Source organism: Andrena cerasifolii, chromosome 6 (assembly GCF_050908995.1).
Source record: "Andrena cerasifolii isolate SP2316 chromosome 6, iyAndCera1_principal, whole genome shotgun sequence".
Taxonomy (NCBI): domain Eukaryota; kingdom Metazoa; phylum Arthropoda; class Insecta; order Hymenoptera; family Andrenidae; genus Andrena; species Andrena cerasifolii.
This window is the reverse complement of record NC_135123.1, coordinates 1,684,910-1,704,721: the sequence shown is the minus strand read 5'-3', so window position 1 is coordinate 1,704,721 and position 19,812 is coordinate 1,684,910. Positions and strand designations below refer to the sequence as shown.

The following is a 19,812-nucleotide window of genomic DNA, read 5'->3' as shown; positions in this document are numbered from 1 at the left end:
TCGATTCCTTCAAGTTCCTTGGCTGCGAGTCTGCAGAAACTCGCATCGGATCTCGGGAAAGAGAGTCTGACGATTCTACGAGGAGAGTTTCAACATCTACCGGACGAGCAATTCGATCTCCTGACCAAGAAGGGAGTCTTCCCACATGATTACGTAACCACGTACGACAAGTTGAACGACACGCGACTGCCGCCTCGCGAAGCATTCCATAATAGACTGAACGATAGCAACGCGTCGGAATCTGATTACGCGCACGCAACGAACGTGTGGAACAGTTTTAATACGCAGACTTTAGGCGAGTATAGTGACTTGTATCTCAAAACGGACGTTCTGTTACTCGTGGACGTGTTCGAGAACTTTCGCATCGACTCTAAAGCGAGCTACGAATTGGATCCCGCGCATTATTGTACGTTACCGGCATTCACGTGGACGCGATGCTTAAATACACGCGCGTCAAATTGGAACTGCTCACTGACGTGGACATGCTGTTGTTCGTGGAGCGTGGCATACGCGGTGGCCTGAGTCAGTGTTCGCATAGGTATGCGTGCGCCAACAACAAGTATTTTCCGACGTCGATGTACGACTCGTCGAAACCATCCACGTACTTGATGTACTTCGACGTGAACAACCTGTACGGATGAGCAATGTCCCAGGCGATGCCGCAGGGTAGATTTTGATGGATGGACGAGGCGGCGGTGGCCGATTTGGACGTGAACTCTTTGCCGGAGAATGATGGGCCCGAGGGCTACCTGCTGGAAGTGGATCTTGAGTATCCGCAGGAGATTTACGACGAACACGCCGACCTTCCGTTCTGCCCTGAACGCGAGCACGCGACCGCCAGTAAACAAACCAAGCTGCCCGCCACGGTCCGCGATAAGGAGCGATATGTGATCCATTACCGATACCTGAAGCAGTGCGTTCGGTACGGACTCCGCGTATCGCGAATTCACCGTGTTCTGCGATTCGAACAATCGCATTGGTTGCGCGGCTACATTACCCTGAACACAGAGTTGAGAACGCGAGCTACCAGCGACTTTCAGAAAACGCTATACAAACTTATGAACAATGCGGTGTACGGAAAGACGATGGAAAATGTTCGAAATCGAGTGGACGTGCGACTGATTACGCGGTGGGACGGTTGTTTCGGCGCTGAAACGTTAATTGCTAAACCTAATTTTTACAGTCGAGAAATATTTTCAGAACATATAGTCGCTATCGAGATGCGGAAATTGAAAGTTAAATTCGATGAACCCATATACGTGGGTATGAGGGTGTTGGATGTGTCTAAGGTATGCGTATATGCGTGCGAGGTTTGCTGATCAGGTGTAAGGTTTTGCATACGGACACCGACAGCCTCTTGTATCAGCTGAAGTGCGATGATGCGTACGAGGTGATAAAACGCGACATCGTTGCCCGTTTCGATACCAGCGATTACGCAGCAAACAATCCGTATGGTATGCCGCGCGTAAACAAGAAAGAGCCTGGTATTATGAAGGATGAAAATAACGGCAATGTAATGACAGAGTTCATGGGATTACGCGCCAAGATGTATGCGAGTCGAGTATATAACGCGGTGGCGGGAACGACCGAGACGAAAAAAGTGAAGGGTGTGAAGAGGAGCGTGGTCGGTAACGAGATACGCTTCGAAGACTACGTTCGGTGTCTTCGCGAACATGCGGAAACGACGATTCGACAGAATCATATCCGTTCGTGATTACACGATGTATTTTCCATCAACGAGCATAAGACCGCGCTCAGCCCGTAGGACGGTAAGCGATACATACTACCCGACCAAGTTAGTACCCTTGCGTGGGGACACTATCGGATCCCCAAGTGCGATGCCGACACGTGACTCACGTATGCATATCTCGCGATGTAGTGGGTATGTGTATGAATGCATGAGCATATGTATATACGTTTTCATTAATCTCGCGTATGATTTTTTTCACGTACAAGTATGCAATGTATGGACGTAGCGTAGGGTAATGATAAACATATTGTAGAAGTAACAGTTTATGTATATTATTCTTTATTTTTAAATAAAAAGAATCGAATAAAGAATAACTGTATAAATGTAAAATGTATGTGTATATTTATTTATTTAATTAATAAGAAGCTGCTGATGCGTCACAGAACATCCTTTTCCAGTATCCACCAGTTCTTGGACGAGTCGAATCCCATTTCACGTACACCCGATTCCCCTTACGGTGAACAATCTTCTCGAACAGATAAACGTCCGGATTCGCGACAGAATGCAGTTCGTGCTCGTAGAATCCGCCCGAGATCGGCTCCCCCGCGGAATCGCGTAGAATGTACGTTACCGGGAGCGTTCGTTGTACCGCGGTGATTTCGAACACCTCGGTTGACCAGTTCGGTGTGTATCCCTTCTCGAAGATCGTCTTGAATTTGCTCACGCGTACTTTGTCGCCGACGTGAAATTTCGCGCGTCGTCGTCGTCGTCGTCGTCTTTGTCGTAGCTCGGTGTCTGACGAGACGGACGGTTCGCGCACGATGAACGGCAAACGAGTGGCGAAGGTAACGTTCGACGGGTCGCGCGTTTATCGTGCGATGCTTGCGATGATTGTAGGTGCGCACGAGTGTCGGTAACAGATCCAACCAGTGATAGGACGCGTTCAAGGAGAATTGTTTCCACATCAGGGTTTTCAGCGTACGATTGAAACGTTCGACGATCGACGCTTTTATCACGCTGTACGTCGAGTAGTGGTTGATTCCGCGAGACGTCACGCATCGCTGAAACTCCGCGTTGTAGAACTCCTTTCCCATGTCGGTTTGTAGGTTTCATGGGCATCTGCCGCTCCGTCGCAACACGTTCCCGAAAGCCCCGGTCACGACGCGCCCGTTTTTCGTTTTCATGAGCATGCAGTTCGTTGACCAATTGTATTCGCTCCTTACTCATGTTCATAGCGATGATGATGACGATAACGTTCCGCGATCAGCATTAGATATAGCACCAGGCTCTCCAAAGCACGCGAAACGCACTCGAAACACGTACGTTGTTGGCGGGGTTTGCTCATCGTCGCACTTCTTCTCGTTTGTGTACTTCGGCGGTCGGTGTCGCAAGCTCGTCGAGTCTATCCTTCAAATGATCGAGGCGTTGATGCATCACGGTATTTATCAAATTCTCCAAGTCATGGAGGCTTCCTTCCACCGCTGTATTTATCGCGTTCCTCAAAGCGTCCAGTCGTCTCGTAATCAATTCATTCATGTCTTCCTCCATAATGTCGAGGGCAGTCCCGACGGTACGTACCATGTCGTCGACGTATCGTTTCGTGTCGGTATCCTCCTCCGGATGTGCCACGCGACGCATCTTGCGTTCCATCGCGTCCAACGTCCTCCGATCGGTACCTAGACAAAGCGCGTTCCCCCGAACGTAATTCGGGACGTATAGATTTCGCGAGCGAATCGTCTCCATACATCGATAGCATCGGCGATGCCGTGCAAAGACGCGCCAAACTTGTTCACCGATATGCCAGTGGCGATCGCGAACGAGACTGACACAACGTCGATCTTAACGATCAATTGATTGATTGAATACGACGAGACCGGCTTCGCGAAGTTCCTCCACGATGGAGGCGATTCCGTTATCGTGTCCGGTGTGACCGGCGTCGCGCGACGCCGCGAGCAATTGTAGCCTATCAACCAATTCGTTCGGATCGTCTCAGTACACGTAATCGATCGCGTTATGGGTGACCGTCATCGCATCGTCGATGGGTACTCCTCGACCTTCGTGCGTCCACTCGCCGCCGCCATTACGGTCTCCGCTAATCAACAACGACACGATTTTCCTGTACTTGTAGCCCTTGTTGCCTAGCGTGGGCTTGCTACCCGAGGGTCCCGTTTATGCGCGTTCGTCGACAACAAGATGCCTCGGTATGCTTCGAGATCAGCATTTGTGTACACCCGATCGTTAGGTATTCGCATTGTGACGTAGCGTCCCAGTGCGAGAAATCGAGCGCGCAGCGGCGCGACCAGGAGTGAGCGAGAGGCCGAGAGTACACGGGCGACCGAGACCGAATCGTTCCGAACCGAGCCGAAGCCCGCCGGTCTCGCGACGCGTCAAGCGATGACGCTCACTCCTCACTGCGCCGCTAGATCGCGTCGATTTCTCGCAGCTATTAATTTCCGAGAAGCGGGGCATAAGCCCCGGCGCCACGAAGCCAAGACAGTTCCAGTGGGGATATGGATCCCCCACCACCAGACCTGCCTGGATGCTGCCCGGTGCAAGTAGTGGTACAAATCTCCGCTGATCGAACGATCGCCCGCCACCTTCTTTCCTGCTTCCGATTCCGACAAGAGACGCCTGGAAGTTGCCCGGTCTCTTTACTACCGTTCCGATAAAGAGACGCCCGGCCGTTGTCCGGCCTCCGGCCTGTTCCGATAGCGAGACACGCGGCGTACCGCTAAACCGAAACGAACGGCATGAGAACGCGTAGAGAAGCAAATACCGAAAGCGTGTAAATAGTGTAAATAGCATTATCTGTAGGACAAGTAAATAAACGCAATATTCATCACTACATAAGGATTTCATCAAACCCTGGCGTACCGACTGAGTCTACCACGACAAATCCTTACCACCGGACGGAAGACCGTCACAGCATGAACAGCAGTTCGTACAAGCCTCGAGTGCCCGCGTATCGCTTGCCCTTTACGCTAAGGTCGTCGTTCTCGCCGATGGTGAGCACGAAATCACCGATCATCAGCTGTTCGTCGTCGCTTATGTACACGCCGTACACGTTGTCGATCAGTTTCTTGGTATCGGTGAAGAACATTTGTAGATATTCATGCGATAGCATGAATACGATGTACGCGTCGAGGTTGTCGACGATGGTTTTCGGCTCGAGAACTTCCCGAATCGTTTCGTCCGTCTCACCCTGGCCCAGATCATGCTCCTCGGTTGTTTCGTAGTCATCCTCGTCGGTGTCATGGTCGTCGCCGTCGTCGTTCGAATCCGGGAGCGGAGTTGTTTCGGACCGTATCGTCGCTTCGGCTGTGGACGGAGTAAAGGATAATCGTTTTTTCTTCAATCGATGTTGTTGCTGTTGCTGCTGCTGATGCTTCCTCTTGACGAGCAATGGCTGTAGCTTCGATGGCATTGCTGTATTCGTTTTCAACGCAGTCGTGTTCTCGACTAAACGTTTTAACGGTTCGACGATCGGACTCGCACTCTCCTCAGCAGCAGCTTTCATCGCCATTTTACCGATTTTCAGGCTCATGAATTTCTTTTGTATAGCGTCGCTGATTTTAGCAATTTTCTTCTTCGCCTCAACATCTCGCGGCGATTGTCTACGGCTCCGTTTCTGTTTCATTCCTTGTTGTTGCTGATGTTGTTGCTGCGTGGTCTCCGTGTTGGCACCGCTAGTCGTCCACGTCACTGGTCCGTTAGCCATCTCCAACAACACTCGCTCCAGATACCGATACTTTCGCTGTCGCAATGATTTTGATTACACGTACACGTTCTCGAAGCACAAACCGTTCGGACTCTCCAGCATGCTGAGAAACACGTTCGTTTTCCCGCATCAGGACGGACCGCAGATCACGGCTCGCACGCTGTTCGGCAGTAACGAACCGGGTCGGCGCGATCGCATCTCGTCCCACGTCACATCGACCAACATTCTGTTCGCGGTCACGCGAATAGCGTTCGGCTGTTTCGCGAATCGCATGGCCACTCCTCGTCGAATCTGTAACACGATAGCTATTTATACCCACGGCTACTGTCGAGCGACTCACAAGGGAAGATCCCGAACCCGAAAATACAAGAAATTCTGAAACTTTGTGGATATGTAGTGAATTTTCTCCTGATTACAACGCATTTCTTTTTGCTGCCCAAAATCACACTAAGGGGGTGAAATTAACCCCTGAAGATTCGGCTATTTTTCGATTTTACTTTCTAACTCGCACTCTGTAAGAGATAGAAAAGAAGTTTCAAGACAAAACTTACTTCTTTTAATTAGATCTATCAAATGGTAAAAGTTTTATCAATTGTTTAAACAATTAGAAAAAAAGTTATAAACAAAAATATTAATAATGTTTTCTAAAATTCGTTGTTTCACGTGAAATCTGAACTGGATGTTTAAATAATTATGAAACAGCATAATCCATAGTTTTTTTCCATACAATTTCAACTTTTGTTGTATTGCGGAAATATGCTCCTCGACAATCGAATAACTTTTGGATCACATGTTTTTCTTTTTTTTTGTATACTCTCTTAAGACAGCGTACTAAAGATAGGTAATACAAATTTTCTATGAAAACTGAATTATTCCTGAAAAAAATTCTTAAAAATGGCTTACTTTTCGCACTGTCGCAGTGGTGTGCACCCTGAAGCTGCACGACGAGCAACGTTCTTCTAACATTTATTAGGAAATAATACGTGACACGTAGTAAGAAAGATAATTTATGTATATACCTATTTTTGTTTACCATCAAAGTGTTATTTCATGTTCTATGGAGCATTGATAATAAGAATAACTTTTATCAGTAACGTATTTCGATGTATTTGCTCACGCTTGGTATAGCAATGGATATACCTATTGTTGAGAAACCAAATAATTTTGAAAATCCAGTAGATTTCGCTTTTTCACAACAAGAGTTCATGTATGTGAAGTTATCCTCCATTTTGTGAAAAAATACAAAATCATTGTTGTACTAGTTTGTACTAGTTTTGTAGCGCGTTGTAGTACCGTTAAAAGTTTTCAAAAATTCGATATCGTTTTCGAAAAATTGAGAAACCCAATTTTAATCATAGCCCCTCCTTTCTTAAAAACATCGTTTTTCTTGATTGTATTGCATTTCAGTAGTTGCAGCGAGCATTGTACCGTTCGAAGAAATGGTGTAACAACATTGGTTTACATGAATAATAAAAAAATTGATACTGTCCCAAGTCACTTATTATTTCCTAATAAATGTTAGATGATTGCTCGTCGTGCAGCTTCAGGTTTGTTACAATGGCATCCAAAATTTATTCGATTGTCGAGGAGCATATTTCCGCAATACAACAAAAGTTGAGATTGTACGGAAAAAATATGGATTATGCTGTTTCATAATTATTTAAACATCCAGATTAGATTTCACGTGAAACAACGAATTTTAGAAAACATTATTGTTCCGTCATACGGGAACAAAGGGGGGCTCAGAGCGAGGCAGAAATTCAGCGACACTTTATTACTAGGCAATTGCTTACCGTCGAAGTCTTGGGGAGCATTTGCCTGCCAGATGTCTAATAGGTGGCAATTCGGCATCGTGCTATTTTTTTGGACACTTCGACCGTCCTCGCTCTGGGAAAATCCGTTGATTGCTCTGTCAGCGGGTGATGTACAGTAACTTCAAAACGGTACATACCGTCGACCACCGCTGACTCGCGGGACAATACGATCATAAACCGCGACCCCGGCGAGACCCTCCGGCCGATCAACCTAGCGAGGTTTGTTAGCCAGATGTCCGGTTTTCCCTCCGCTACGTCACGAAGAAGGAGAGGATTCCTCCTCCATCACCGAAATCGTAGAGGGAAGGTTCCTCCTCTTCAAGCAAAGCTAAGCCAATCAGGCATTTTGGTGCCTCCCAAAAATCAGATGTCTTGTCCACCTTTGACATCGAAAAGGTGGACAAGACCAGAAGTCAATGAGCTCGCGAATAGTACGGTTCGGTGTGTTTGATAAGGTCAGCATTCGGACCATCAGCACAAGCAGAGCTAAACTTCTCAGATCATCGTTCAGATCAGAATCGACACGTAATAATTTACACAGTCACCCAATATTAATTTGGCGGGTGATAGATCGTCCGGCTTATACGCGTACCAACCGGTGAATCGAGCCTTACAACCTCGAAAGCAAAATTCGATAATTTTCACGCGTGTGCCGTGCGAACAATTATTAATATTTTTGTTTATAACTTTTTTCTAATTGTTTAAACAACTTTTTAATTGTTTTTAGTTGTTTAAAAAACGTTTACCATTTGATAGATCTAATTAAAAGAAGTAACTTTTGTCTTGAAATTTCGTTTCTATATTTTACAGATTGCGAGTTAGAAAATAAAATCGAAAAATAACCGAATCTTCAGGGGTTAATTTCACTCCGTTAGTGTGATTTTGGGCAGCAAAAAAAATTACGTTGCAATCAGGAGGAAATTCCCTACATATCCACAAGGTTTCAGAATTTTTTGAATTTTCGGGTTCGAGATCATCCCATGTCAGAATCGTAGTATTCGTTGAACCGATCACTATCGAAGAACCGTTGACTTGCGAGTGTCCTTGCAGCCCCGTGTATCTGCATTTTCATATGTATGGTTGCGGTAACGTGTAAATCAAAGAAGAAGAAGTTAACGAAGACAGGATCGGGTCTCGTGAACAGGATCATAAACCGTTTACCGATATAGCTATACATTCCAGGTTATCAGTTCTGCGGACGCGGGGACGCGTTTGTTGAACCGATTGGCTCGCGGCGACGAAGGTATAAATCCGCTGGACGCCGCTTGTCGAGAGCACGATATCGCGTACTCGCGGCACCGGTACGTGGAGGGTCGACGCGAGGCGAATCACGCGCTAGCCGAACGAGCATGAGAACGAGTATTCGCGAACGACGCGACTTTCGGTGAAAAAGCATCGGCGACTGGAGTGTGGGCCACGATGAAAGCTAAGTCTAAACTTGGTATGGGTATGAGAAAAAGGACTACGAGAAAGAAACGCAAGTCCAGAGAACAACAGTCGCAACGGCACTGCGTGCTACCGGTATAGCGAAAGTAAACGCGGTGGCTTTCTTCCGCTTCTTCTGCCTGCTCTGTCGGCTATCGGTGCATTGGCCGGTGGAGCGGCGGGTATCATCAAAGCGGTCAACGACGTGAAGGCCGCGCGAACTCAGCTGGAAGAGACGTTGCGTCATAATCGGACAATGGAAGGACGAAATGTACTGGCACTGTACAAGCGCGGCGCCGGCATGAAGCTGAGACGACGACCGAGGGAAAAAAACGCCAATCAACCAGGCTTGCGTCGACGAATGCGACGATAACGCTACGTCAGTGACAACAACTACAACAACCTATGACGAACCTGCAATTAGAGTGCGAGTGCATCGACATACCATTCTTTCGGGGGGGGGGGGGGTGTTTATGCGCGATACGCTCCCACGCACGTCCGGCCGGACAAATGCGGTATCGCTAATCTGGACGAGAATCGTGGCGAAGGCACGCACTGGGTAGCGTACGCGAAACGCAGGTCACGCGTGCAGTATTTCGACAGTTTCGGGAATTTGCGACCACCCTCGGAATTGATCGACTATATCGGTCGGGGAACGACGACCGCGATCAAGTACAATCACGACCGCTTTCAGTGTTTCGACGAAACAAATTGCGGTCACTCGTGCGTACAATTTCTGCGCCAAAAGTATCTGGAATTTTGGTCGCGACACTAGTCAAGATAAATTGACGAGCAATCGTACGTCCGAGTCACTTTCTCTCTCTGTCTCACTAGCGTAACCGACAGCGACGGGAGTACAATGTCGTTCACGCTCACGTTAACAGGTCATAGCAGCGTGATCACGGTTAATTATTTTCCACCGATAGATTTGAGTGACGGACAGTACGAACTAGGACTCGCAGACTTTGAGACGTTTCACACGATACCGAACATCGACTAGAGCAACGATACATTCTACTTCGTCGCGAACAAGAACGCCGCAATCCCCAGAGTCGACGTCGCTCGTGAATACATTACTGCTCGATCAACATCCTCGTGGTAGCTGTTCAAGAATGTACGAGAATTTGGAGAAATAAACTGAGGTTTTAGAGAAGTAATACTGCGGTAGCTGATGTAGGACTAATTAGAGACAAGACAATGGACAGGTGATGAGACCGAGAGGAGAGAGAGAGAGAGAGCAGGATAGAGGTAGGACAGAAGCTAACACATCAGAATTCAGAGAAGCGGGGATTCGAGGCACAAGGATCGACACAGGCAGAGACGGAGAAACATAGAGACGGAGACAGAACGAGGACGAAAGACAGGTCGTGTGCCGACAATCGGATGTATACATTATCAAATTTAAAACTGGACGTTATTACAATTTCGAACATTTCCGCCCGCCTTGCCATGACCGTCATGGCAATTTTAATTCGCAGCGCCGTCGACCGGGAGCACGCACAGTTTCGTGCCCGTACGACGCAAAGTCGTTGTTGCGGTGCGAAGCGTCGGGACGCGTACAAGCCCGTCCGTACCCGGGTGCAGTCGGGTAATGCGCGCCAGCGGCCACTTTGGCGGTGGATAACGCTCTTCCGTGACAAGCACGAGAGTTCCGAGTTTGAGTGTGTCCGTCTTGAACTGCCATTTGGAGATGCCTCGTATGCGTTGGAGGCATTCCGACGACCAGCGCTGCCAGAACCGCTCAGTCAGCTGTCGGACGAGTTGCCACTGAGTGAGACGAGAAGGAGTTTCCCCGAGAAGTGACGGTTCAGGAAAAGCAGTGAGAGGTCCACCAACGAGAAAGTGTCCTGGAGTTAAAGCCTCGATACCCTCAGGATCGTCCGACAGTGGACAGAGCGGCCTGGAATTGATAACACCTTCAATTTCCACAAGTAGAGTTGAGAACTCCTCATACGTGAGAATAACGCTTCCCGGAGTTCACCGCGAGCTGTCAATGCGGTAGAACGTGTTTTGGTTTTGCTTTTGCTCGTGCTCGCGTGTGTTACCTACTGGCTATCGCGCTGTGTTGTTGTGTTCTCTCTCTCTTTTTTTTCTCTCTTCCCCGTCCTTGTGGTGCGGCGGAGCGTCGCGTTGACCAGTGTTTCTGCTAACAGGGGCCCTTGTTACTACAAGGTTATACAGTTATTGAATATTTTCTCATCATGGACCCAAAGAAACAGAAAATTCCCTCCAGATCTTCGTACGCTCAAATAGCACAACAGACGCAGTTCCCCACCAGAGAACAGGCCATTGTACTAGATTCAGTCGAAGGGATATCGATCCAAGAATATGCTATTGCAATTGGGAAAATCATCGACCCGAAGAACATAAGATTCGTTTCAAGAATTTCGCATGGCCGTGTCTGCCTATATTTAAACAGTAAGGAGAATGCAGACAAACTCATCGAATCAAACAAAAAAATTGTTATCGGTCAACACGTGCTGGAAATTCGTTCGCTTATCTCGAAGGCGAAACGTATTATTCTCTCTAACGTATGTCCTAATATTCCTCACCATATCGTCCAAGAAGAATTGGTCAAGCATAATATTCGCCTCTCTTCTCAAATTACTTTTATCAGAGCCGGCATCAATGATCCAAGTTATGCTCACGTATTAAGCTTCAGAAGACAGGTATACATCCATCCGGAGAACGTTACAAACCTCCCTGATGTGTTGCAGATAAACTTTGACAGTATTAACTATTGGATCTGCCTATCCACGGAAAAACTGTCCTGCTTTCTTTGCAAGAAAGAGGGCCACTTAGCCAAGTTTTGTAAAAATGAAAATGTTAATCGTGCTCCTCAGCACTCCCCAAATCTATCGATCCTTACAAATGAAGGCACCTCTATGACTAGCTCACCATGCGTCGAGGAGAAAATTTCGAGCAACCGTCCAATCACGTCTGAAGATAAAGATTTATCTTCCCAGCCAACTAGTTCTCTACTCCTCATGCCTCCACCTGCAACCCTTAAAAGGCCGCTGACGTGCTCTACATCCACCACGGAGTCTGTCTGCGGTCCGGAAAGCAAGCATGGAAACTAAAACGATGTCTCCACCTTAATCAAGAAAAAGGTTACAAAAAAACCATAACAGGATTCAAAAAGAAAAAAACGAAATCTCGATCTCAAATTTATATTCTCAGATGTTGCCGGCCAAAGATCTAATTTCAAAAAACTCCGTTAGCTATCCGCTTGAGTTTGATGACATTATCGATGTTCTTATTACCACCTATGATAATCCAAAAGTTATGGAAAATGCCCTGAAATATACACAAGACATTCCTGCATTAACCGTCATGTTGTCAGACGTAAAGGACCTTCTTTCCGAGGGCAACTTAAAAAATCGCATCATCAGGATCTTAAAAAAGCTCATAAATTCCAATGCTAATTCCGATTTGGAGGATGGTTCCAGTACCGATTCGTGCTCTTTGGATACGCAAGATGTTTAATCTAATCTCGACTCTTTAAGCTCATCTATTCATCCCTCGCCTTTCCTGCTAATGGACAACAGGACGCTCAACATCATTTTTTGGAACCCCAGAAGCATCCAGCGAAGAGCTCCAGAAATCCGGTCCCAACTCCTCAATGCTGATGTTCTAATCTGCGTCGAATCTTGGCTCGCTCCTTCTGATAGGTTCTACCTACCCGGTTTTCTGACTTTCAGAAAGGACAGAACGCAGTCTAGAGGCGGCGGGATCCTGGTTGCTGTCCGTAAGAAATTTTCTTTCTCGGAAATAAACAATTTAAAAACTCCGGATCAATCTGTTGAGATTTGCGGTATTCAAATCTCAAATCTCAAAACAGCTTTAGACTTAATAATCTGTTACAGAATCCCAGGGTTCATCCTCTCTCAGGACCAGTGTTGGAATTGTGTTGTTTCCAATGTTGATAAAAACAACAATTGTATCTTCCTGGGTGATTTTGAATGTCCATAACAAAAATTGGAACTGTCGATATACTGATAGTAACGGGTCGAGACTTGAAATTGCTGCGGATTACAATGATTTATTCTTACACAATGCTAACACAGATACTCACATTGATATCCATCGTTCTCTAAAATCCAATCTTGATCTTGTATTCTCCTCCGTAAACCTCTCTGACAAAATTGAAGTTAAAGTCTGTGATGAAACCTGGGGTTCTGATCACTTCCCTATCTACATAAGCGTTAACATGGATAAATATTTCTATAACAAAAGATCATTTAAGCTCAAATCTGTTCGTACAGACTGGTTAAAGTTTGGTGAAAAATTAGAATATTCTTACGCTCAATTCACTTCTACCGGATACGAGCTTTCTCCGCCTACCTCACAGTATTGTATGCTAACGTGCGCGATCGTGGAAGCGGTCAAATGCTGCACTCCAGTAAAAAAGTTCTGTCCGCATCTGAGAAGGAGTAACCCGGCCCCTTAGTGGGACGCCGAGTGCGATAAAGTCAAAAGGCTCCGGAGAGCTTCCTTTAAAGATGGGAACACACGCACAACTTAGAGAATTTATTAAACTATAAAAAGATGTGTGCGGATAGCTACTAAAACTTTAAAAAAAAAAGAAAAGGGAGGGCTTTAAGTCATTCGCTGAAAGTATCAATCTGCAAACTGATCCCAAATATGTATGGGATAAATGTAAAATTTTCAAAAATAACTGAACCAAAGTAACTCCTCAACACTGTGCTAATAACTCAGATAATGTAAATAAAATTGTGCTATTGTTACTTTAAATAGAAGCAGAACGGATCACTATCATTTGGCCGCTTCCTTAGCTCGTATTGGTTTTATCGATAGTCCTAAATGCAAATGTAATCTTGAAGACGAAACTCTTAATCATGTCCTATGGCAATGTAACTTATATAACGTCCAAAGAATGAAACTAATATTTAAGCTGCGTAAAATAGATCTTCATTTCCCGCTTGATGTCGCGTCATTAATTGTTGGTCCTAATATTAAAGCTTGCCACTATATTCTTGCCTTCCGAAACAACTGTAATTTGCGTATCTAGGATGAATTATCGGTTCAATCTTACTGTACACTTCTGTATCCATACACTGATATCTGTTTTTTTATGTTTCTTCCCTTAAATACTGTGCATTTCCTGTAATACTGTTTTAATAAATCTCTTATGAGATTTAAAAAAAAAATAAAAAAAAATAACGCTTCCCAGAACGCGACGCAAATGATATTTCGTTGATTTAACCGCCGCTTCCCACTTTCCGCCGAAGTGTGGGCACCTGGTGGCTGGAAGCGCCACTGAATTCCGAGAAGGGCGAGCTTATCGCGTACAATAGAAAGATTACGCGAAGCCGCGACAAACATGCGCTTGAGCTCGTCATCGGCGCCGATGAAATTTGCCCCTTGGCCAAACCGGCTGTCGAATAGTCAGTTGCGACCTCGAGATGGACGGCCGACGTTGAGAAACAGACGAACATGACGAGAAAAGCTTTATACGTTTTAGCGGCTCTTCCGCGCCACGTCTTTACTACGAATGTTCCCGCATAATCAACGCCAATATCTTGAAATGGCCGCGATAGTTTGACGCGAGTTCGCGGAAGCTGGCCCATGAGTTGCTGCGCGGTTCGATTGCGTTGTCGCGCGCAACGCACCCAACGAAGAATGTGTGATTTGACAACACTGCGGCCTCGCAGGATCCAGTATTGTCGCCGGGTTGTTGCCAGAGTATGTTAAACACCGCCGTGAAGTGTACGCCGATGGCCCTCGTCCACAACCAGTCGCGTGAGTGCAGCATCCGGTGGAAGAATGATAGGATGAGTGACGTCAGGATCAAGCAAGGCATTTTTGAGTCGTCCTCCAACCCGCAAGATCCCGTTGTCATCGAGAAACGGTGTAAGTGCCTTTATATTGCTTGAGCGTGTGACCTCTTCGTAGCGCCGAAATCGAATCAGATCTTCACCGAACGATAGTGACTGAGTGTGTTTGATCCACGAATCTCGAGCTGAGGCCACTTCTTCGGTCGTCAGAATGGGGTCTGCGGGCTTCATGTTACCTCGGAAGATGGAGATTGCTCGGAAAATCCAAGCTGTAACACGAAGTAATCGTTGAAAGTGAGAGAATCGCTCGATTACCTCCTAGATGGTGCTCCGTTGCTCTGCGGTGACGGTGTTCACAACGTGAGCTCTGGTTTCAAGGTCGTCTTTAGGCCTTATATCTGGCGTGGAGCTGTGTGTCCAGAAGGTTGACGGTGTTACGTCCCAAAATATAACTTTAATTTTTCTTTGTTAATAAGTGGTGTGCGTCTTGACAATGCATTAAGCATTCTGGGAAAACCCTAGTCGAATGCACTCTTGCTTACTGTATTTTATCTTTGATAACGGATACCTCCGGTGCTGGAACCGTCGCCGTCGCGACACTTGGTCGCTGCGTAGTACTCTGATCGTGGGACTGTGTTGATGTCAGCATGGTTCTCTGAAGCTCGCTCAGAAAAACCCAGTGGTTTTTATACCTCGCGAAACTTATTAATATAAGCGGCGGGGATGCGACTTGGCAATGCGTCTAGCATTCTGGTAAAAACCTCGTCGAGCGCACCCCTGACCGTGGCATCCAAGACCAAATTGTAAAGAAGTGAGTGCAGGAATGCGTGTCTGGGTTATTAAGGCGAGTGTAAACTAAGATCGGAAGGGTAGTAGGACGGTAGCGTAGCGTTAAGTGGGCCGCGACCCAAGTATGAAAGTATGGAAGGATAAAAGAGCTAACGCCTAATGTCATATGCATTGGTTGCTGGGGCCTGATAAGACTGCAGCGTCAGCTTTTTCGAGCAAGCCTCGCGGCCGGACGCTCCCGAGGCCGCGAAACTGGCTTACTCTTTGTCGTACAGTCGCGGAAAGCGTGACAGGGTGTCCGTGGATTTGTAACTTCTTTCTTTAAATTATTAATCGTATTTCGAGCCGGAGATTCCTACGTTTATAGTGAATGGACTCAATTTTCCACGTTAAATAGTGTAACTTCGTTTAAACTGCGTTTTATACTTTTCTTTTATATATTACATGATGCCCCTATTATTAGTTGCGTTGAGGTCAACCTTCGGTTCGATCTCATTTCTTTTGTGTTATCAAACTCTCGCTATTGTTTGTAATCGAAAATACCGAGTGTGTGAGTGAGTTTCTCTGTTCTTCAGGTAGCGAAGAGGCTTCATATTATTCAAAAGCGAATATCCAAGCGACTGAAATTTGTACACTAAAAAGAAAGCTATACCGATATAGTGGGTGAGTTGCGCATTTTTCCTTTTTATGTTGTAAACATTATAACGATAGGCGAGAGTTCGTCTCATGTAAAAGTTTTATTTTTATGTAATCAATTCGAACGTTACTACTGCAGAGGTAACGGAGGGCCAATATTGGCATTAGTCATTATTCTGGGGGGATACCCTTGGCTCTTCAGCCTCTCTAATCCGAATTAGAGAATAAAAGAATATTCATTCTCACTTGAACTTTACCCTCGAACAAAAGTTATTTTTCGTTAAACTTTCTGTAAATTAATAGTAACTCAGTGCGGCGGCCTGTATAGGACGAGATTTTTGACCCACGAAAATAATCAACATTCTTTAATCATCAAATTAACAATTTGTACTGTAACGCGCGCGGCATTTCTCCGACTAGACCGACTTTAAATGTCAACTACCAGCAATTCCACGTTTACCTGTTAACCGCGTTACAACGGTTGTCGGAGCCATGGTGGCCCTTGCCACCAGGACGAGCACGACTTCAGTGTTTTGGGTGAGGTTCCTCGGGATACGATATCTGCGGAATTCTGTTCTCCTGGAATGTGATGCCAGTGACCTCGAGGCAACATATCCTGGATAAGAGCGACCCGGTTGCCTACAAAGTCCATCCAGCGCGAAGAGTGCCCTCGCACCCAAACGAGAGTGACCGCCGAGTCCGTCCGAAGGTGAGTAAGAGCGCAGCAGAAAGTTCCAGCCTTAGAACTGTAACCCTTTTGAGTGGTGCGACCCGTGTTTTAGAAACAACGAGCGTGACCGTGGCTTCTTCGGGGTCGTCGTTGAGGACGCGTATGTAAACACACGCAGCCAGCGCATGAAGAGAGGCATCTGAAAACCCATGTAATTCGATCACTGGGCTCGGAGAATTAGTTCCAAACCACCGTGGAAGTGAGATCTCGCGGACCGACGGAAGCTCGTCGTAGAACTTGGTTCAGCGGAGAAGAGTGTGATCCGGGATTTGATCGTCCCAGCCGAGAGACTCCTGTCAAAGGTCTTGGAAAATGATTTTTGCTACGATTACAATCGGGGCGATCCACCCGAGGGGATCGAACAGCCGTGCGATGACTGAGAGCAGTTTTCTTTTTGTTCAGTACGTGGGTGGTTCGCCGAGTTCCACCGAGAAAACAAACCAGTCGTCGGTCCGTCGCCATGAGAGACCGAGGACCTTATGAATTGGAGAGTCTTCAAGAGGTCAATCGCTAAGTGTTTCCTTGCGTTCGGTCTCGATGCTGTTGAGAATTTCCGGGATTGCTGAAGCCCATTTTCGCGCGCAGAAGCCTCCCGCCATGAGAATCTGATCTAGTTGCGCGATCTTTCGCATCGCCTCATCTTGAGTATACGCGCCTGAGAGAATATCGTCCACGTATATTTCGGAACGAAGGATGTCGGCAGCGAGTGGAAACCGATCCCCGTCGTCGTTTGCAAGTTGCCGGAGGACGCGAAGCGCGAGATACGGCACGGAGGTATGGCCATACGTTACTGTCTTTAGATAATACGGAGTCAGCGGACCATCCGCGGCTGCGCTCCACACAATCCGTTGATAATCCCAATCGCGTGGATGTACCAGAATCTGACAATACATTTTTTCTAGATCAGCACAGGAGACGATGGGATACCACCGCCACCAAAGAAGCACGTCGATGAGATCGATTTGAAGTTTCGGACCTGGCAATAAATATTGATTTAACGAAACTCCGAGATCAGTCTTTTTTGATCCGTTAAACACAACGCGGAGACGCGTTGTCGTACTGGAGTCGCGCATGACCACGCATGCTGGCTCGCGAAGTGGATTTGAAACTGGACTCATGTGGCCCAGTGCGTGATAGTCTTCGAGAAACGCAAAATAAAATTCCTTGAAGGTAGATTCTGAACGAGCGCAGCGATGAACTTGGAGGAGAGCACGTTCCGCTGCCGCGCCAGACTTTCCGAGCCGAGTAGGTCGCGATTTGAACTGAATACGGACCGTATACTTCCCTCACGTATACTTTCCTCCGTAATAATCGGAGCCGATGATGATGTCGATCCTTCCTGGCTTAGCGTAGTCCCGATCGGCTAAGGCGAGGCCTTGAAGGTGTTCCCAGTCGCACTCAGGAAGTGGAGCGAGCGGAATTGTTCCCGTGAGTTGCGGAAGTATTAACGCAATAATGGGGCACACGAAGCTGGGATCTACCCGCGACTGTACTGTGAGTTCAACGACACCTTTGGTGGTCGGACTTCGCTGTGCTCCTATTCCAATCAGCGGAACCGCGGCGTGTTGGCGCGTCAAGCGCAGCGATTGGACGACCGATTCGCGGACAAACAATAATTCGGATCCGGAATCGAGCAAGACCCGAGCGACATACGGCTCCCGATATTGCCCGATGATATTAACAAAGGCTGTCGCGAGCTGAGATCGTCGAGGAGCTACTATGCTACCAACGACTGGCTGACTCTCTCTGGGCGATGCGTGGAGCATCGGTGCTGGTTGAGACTCGTCCGATTCGCTGGGTCGCCCGACATGCTTGCCGTTGTAACCGTTGAAGGAACCCCTGTCCTGGCCGACGATGCCCCGTGGATCGTGGTGTGATGTGGTTTCCCCCACGTATAACACCGTTTCAATGAACTACATGCACTGAGCCGATCATGACCGAGACAGTTATAACGCAGCTGTTTTTTCTCGATGAACTCCCGACGCTCGTCCTCGACACGTAGTGATTGTCACCGCACAACGCGCACTTGGGATTTGAAGACCCCGTTGTGTGTGACTTGATTGCGACGCGCTTGTTCGAGCGCCTCGCAAGGTCGGTTTGACGCTGTTTTGTGCCGCCTGCGCGAGCCTCTTGTTCTTCTAGAGCGCTGATCTGTGCGTTTATAAACTCGGCAAGTTCGGGAAAACTGGCGGGTTTTGCGGTCCGACTGATGTCCTGGGATCAGGCTCGATGCGTTTCTCGATCGAACAACCGGAGGATCTTGTAATTAATGAACCAATCTCAATGTTCGACCGGCGCTTGTAACGATTTCAAAGCCCCGATCGCTTGTTTAATATTCGCCGACAGTGCTTTCAATTCCGTTGCGGACTAGCGAGTCATCGGCTTTTGAGTAAAGATCGTGTCTAGATACGCTGTGACTAACAGGCGTTTGTTTTTATAACGGTCTACCAGTGTGGCCCACGCTGATTCGAAATGATCCTCGCTGACCGCTATGCTCGAAATTAAGTAACAAGGAGACCGCACAGGTTATGCAATCGGTTCTGGAATGAGACTGGGTGGACATTGTAGTGCACACCTAGTGTTACAAAACCCTAAAGGGTTTTTGTACAGTGGGCCTTCGTTTTCGAGAAATTTGAGTTCAAAGTTTTGCGCGACAGTAGTATTTCAGTTGCGCAAACATTGTTAGCGAGCAACGGTCGTAGCTGCGATAATAAGATGTTTGGCTACGGTGCTAGAGGTCTTCGGTTCGATTCCTGGTGCGCGCTTGTTTTTTTTTCTTTTTCTTTTTCTTACCGTAGTAATGCAATGGCTGCACCTAAAATTATTTTGCGCTGTAACGATGTTAATAATATATATTATTACAATAATACTGCACACAAAGTACAAACATAATACAAGTGCAGATATAATATAAATATAATAAAACCGAAAATTACAAATAATATCAGTGCAAGAATATTAATATTATTATTATTATCGATGATGTATTAAATTTACTACGTCTATAAGTGTGAGGTGCTTTTATATATTTAAAAAATATGGCGAAGACGTCGCGGGCTGCAGACTGTCGAATAGACTTTAACGGCAGTTAGAGCTCTGGTTATATCTGACCGTAGGGATAGTCGTATACAGTAATTCGTCGTTATTGTCCCGTTTTTACCATGCGTAGTACGCCCGGTAACTATCTTCACAGGGGGTGGTTCTGTTCATAA

At 46.8% G+C, this 19,812-nt stretch overlaps 3 protein-coding genes and 1 long non-coding RNA gene across 4 annotated transcripts in view; 3 read left to right on the top strand and 1 right to left on the bottom strand.

Moving 5' to 3' along the window:
• LOC143369726 (meckelin) overlaps positions 1-19,812 on the bottom strand; it is a 292,527-nt gene that overhangs the window by 108,887 nt on the left and 163,828 nt on the right. The gene's annotated exons all lie outside the window — the stretch shown is intronic.
• The window catches only part of LOC143369795 (uncharacterized), a 281,266-nt gene that overhangs the window by 118,084 nt on the left and 143,370 nt on the right, over positions 1-19,812 (top strand). The gene's annotated exons all lie outside the window — the stretch shown is intronic.
• On the top strand, positions 186-1,714 carry LOC143370027 (uncharacterized). The gene is given in 2 exon segments (XM_076814623.1): positions 186-1,308; positions 1,311-1,714. Coding segments are annotated over 2 exon segments (1,032 nt in total). The 5' UTR covers positions 186-680.
• On the top strand, positions 16,658-17,881 carry LOC143370280 (uncharacterized). The gene is made up of 3 exons (XR_013085586.1): positions 16,658-16,902; positions 17,003-17,374; positions 17,503-17,881. It is a non-coding gene; the product is annotated as an uncharacterized LOC143370280 (long non-coding RNA).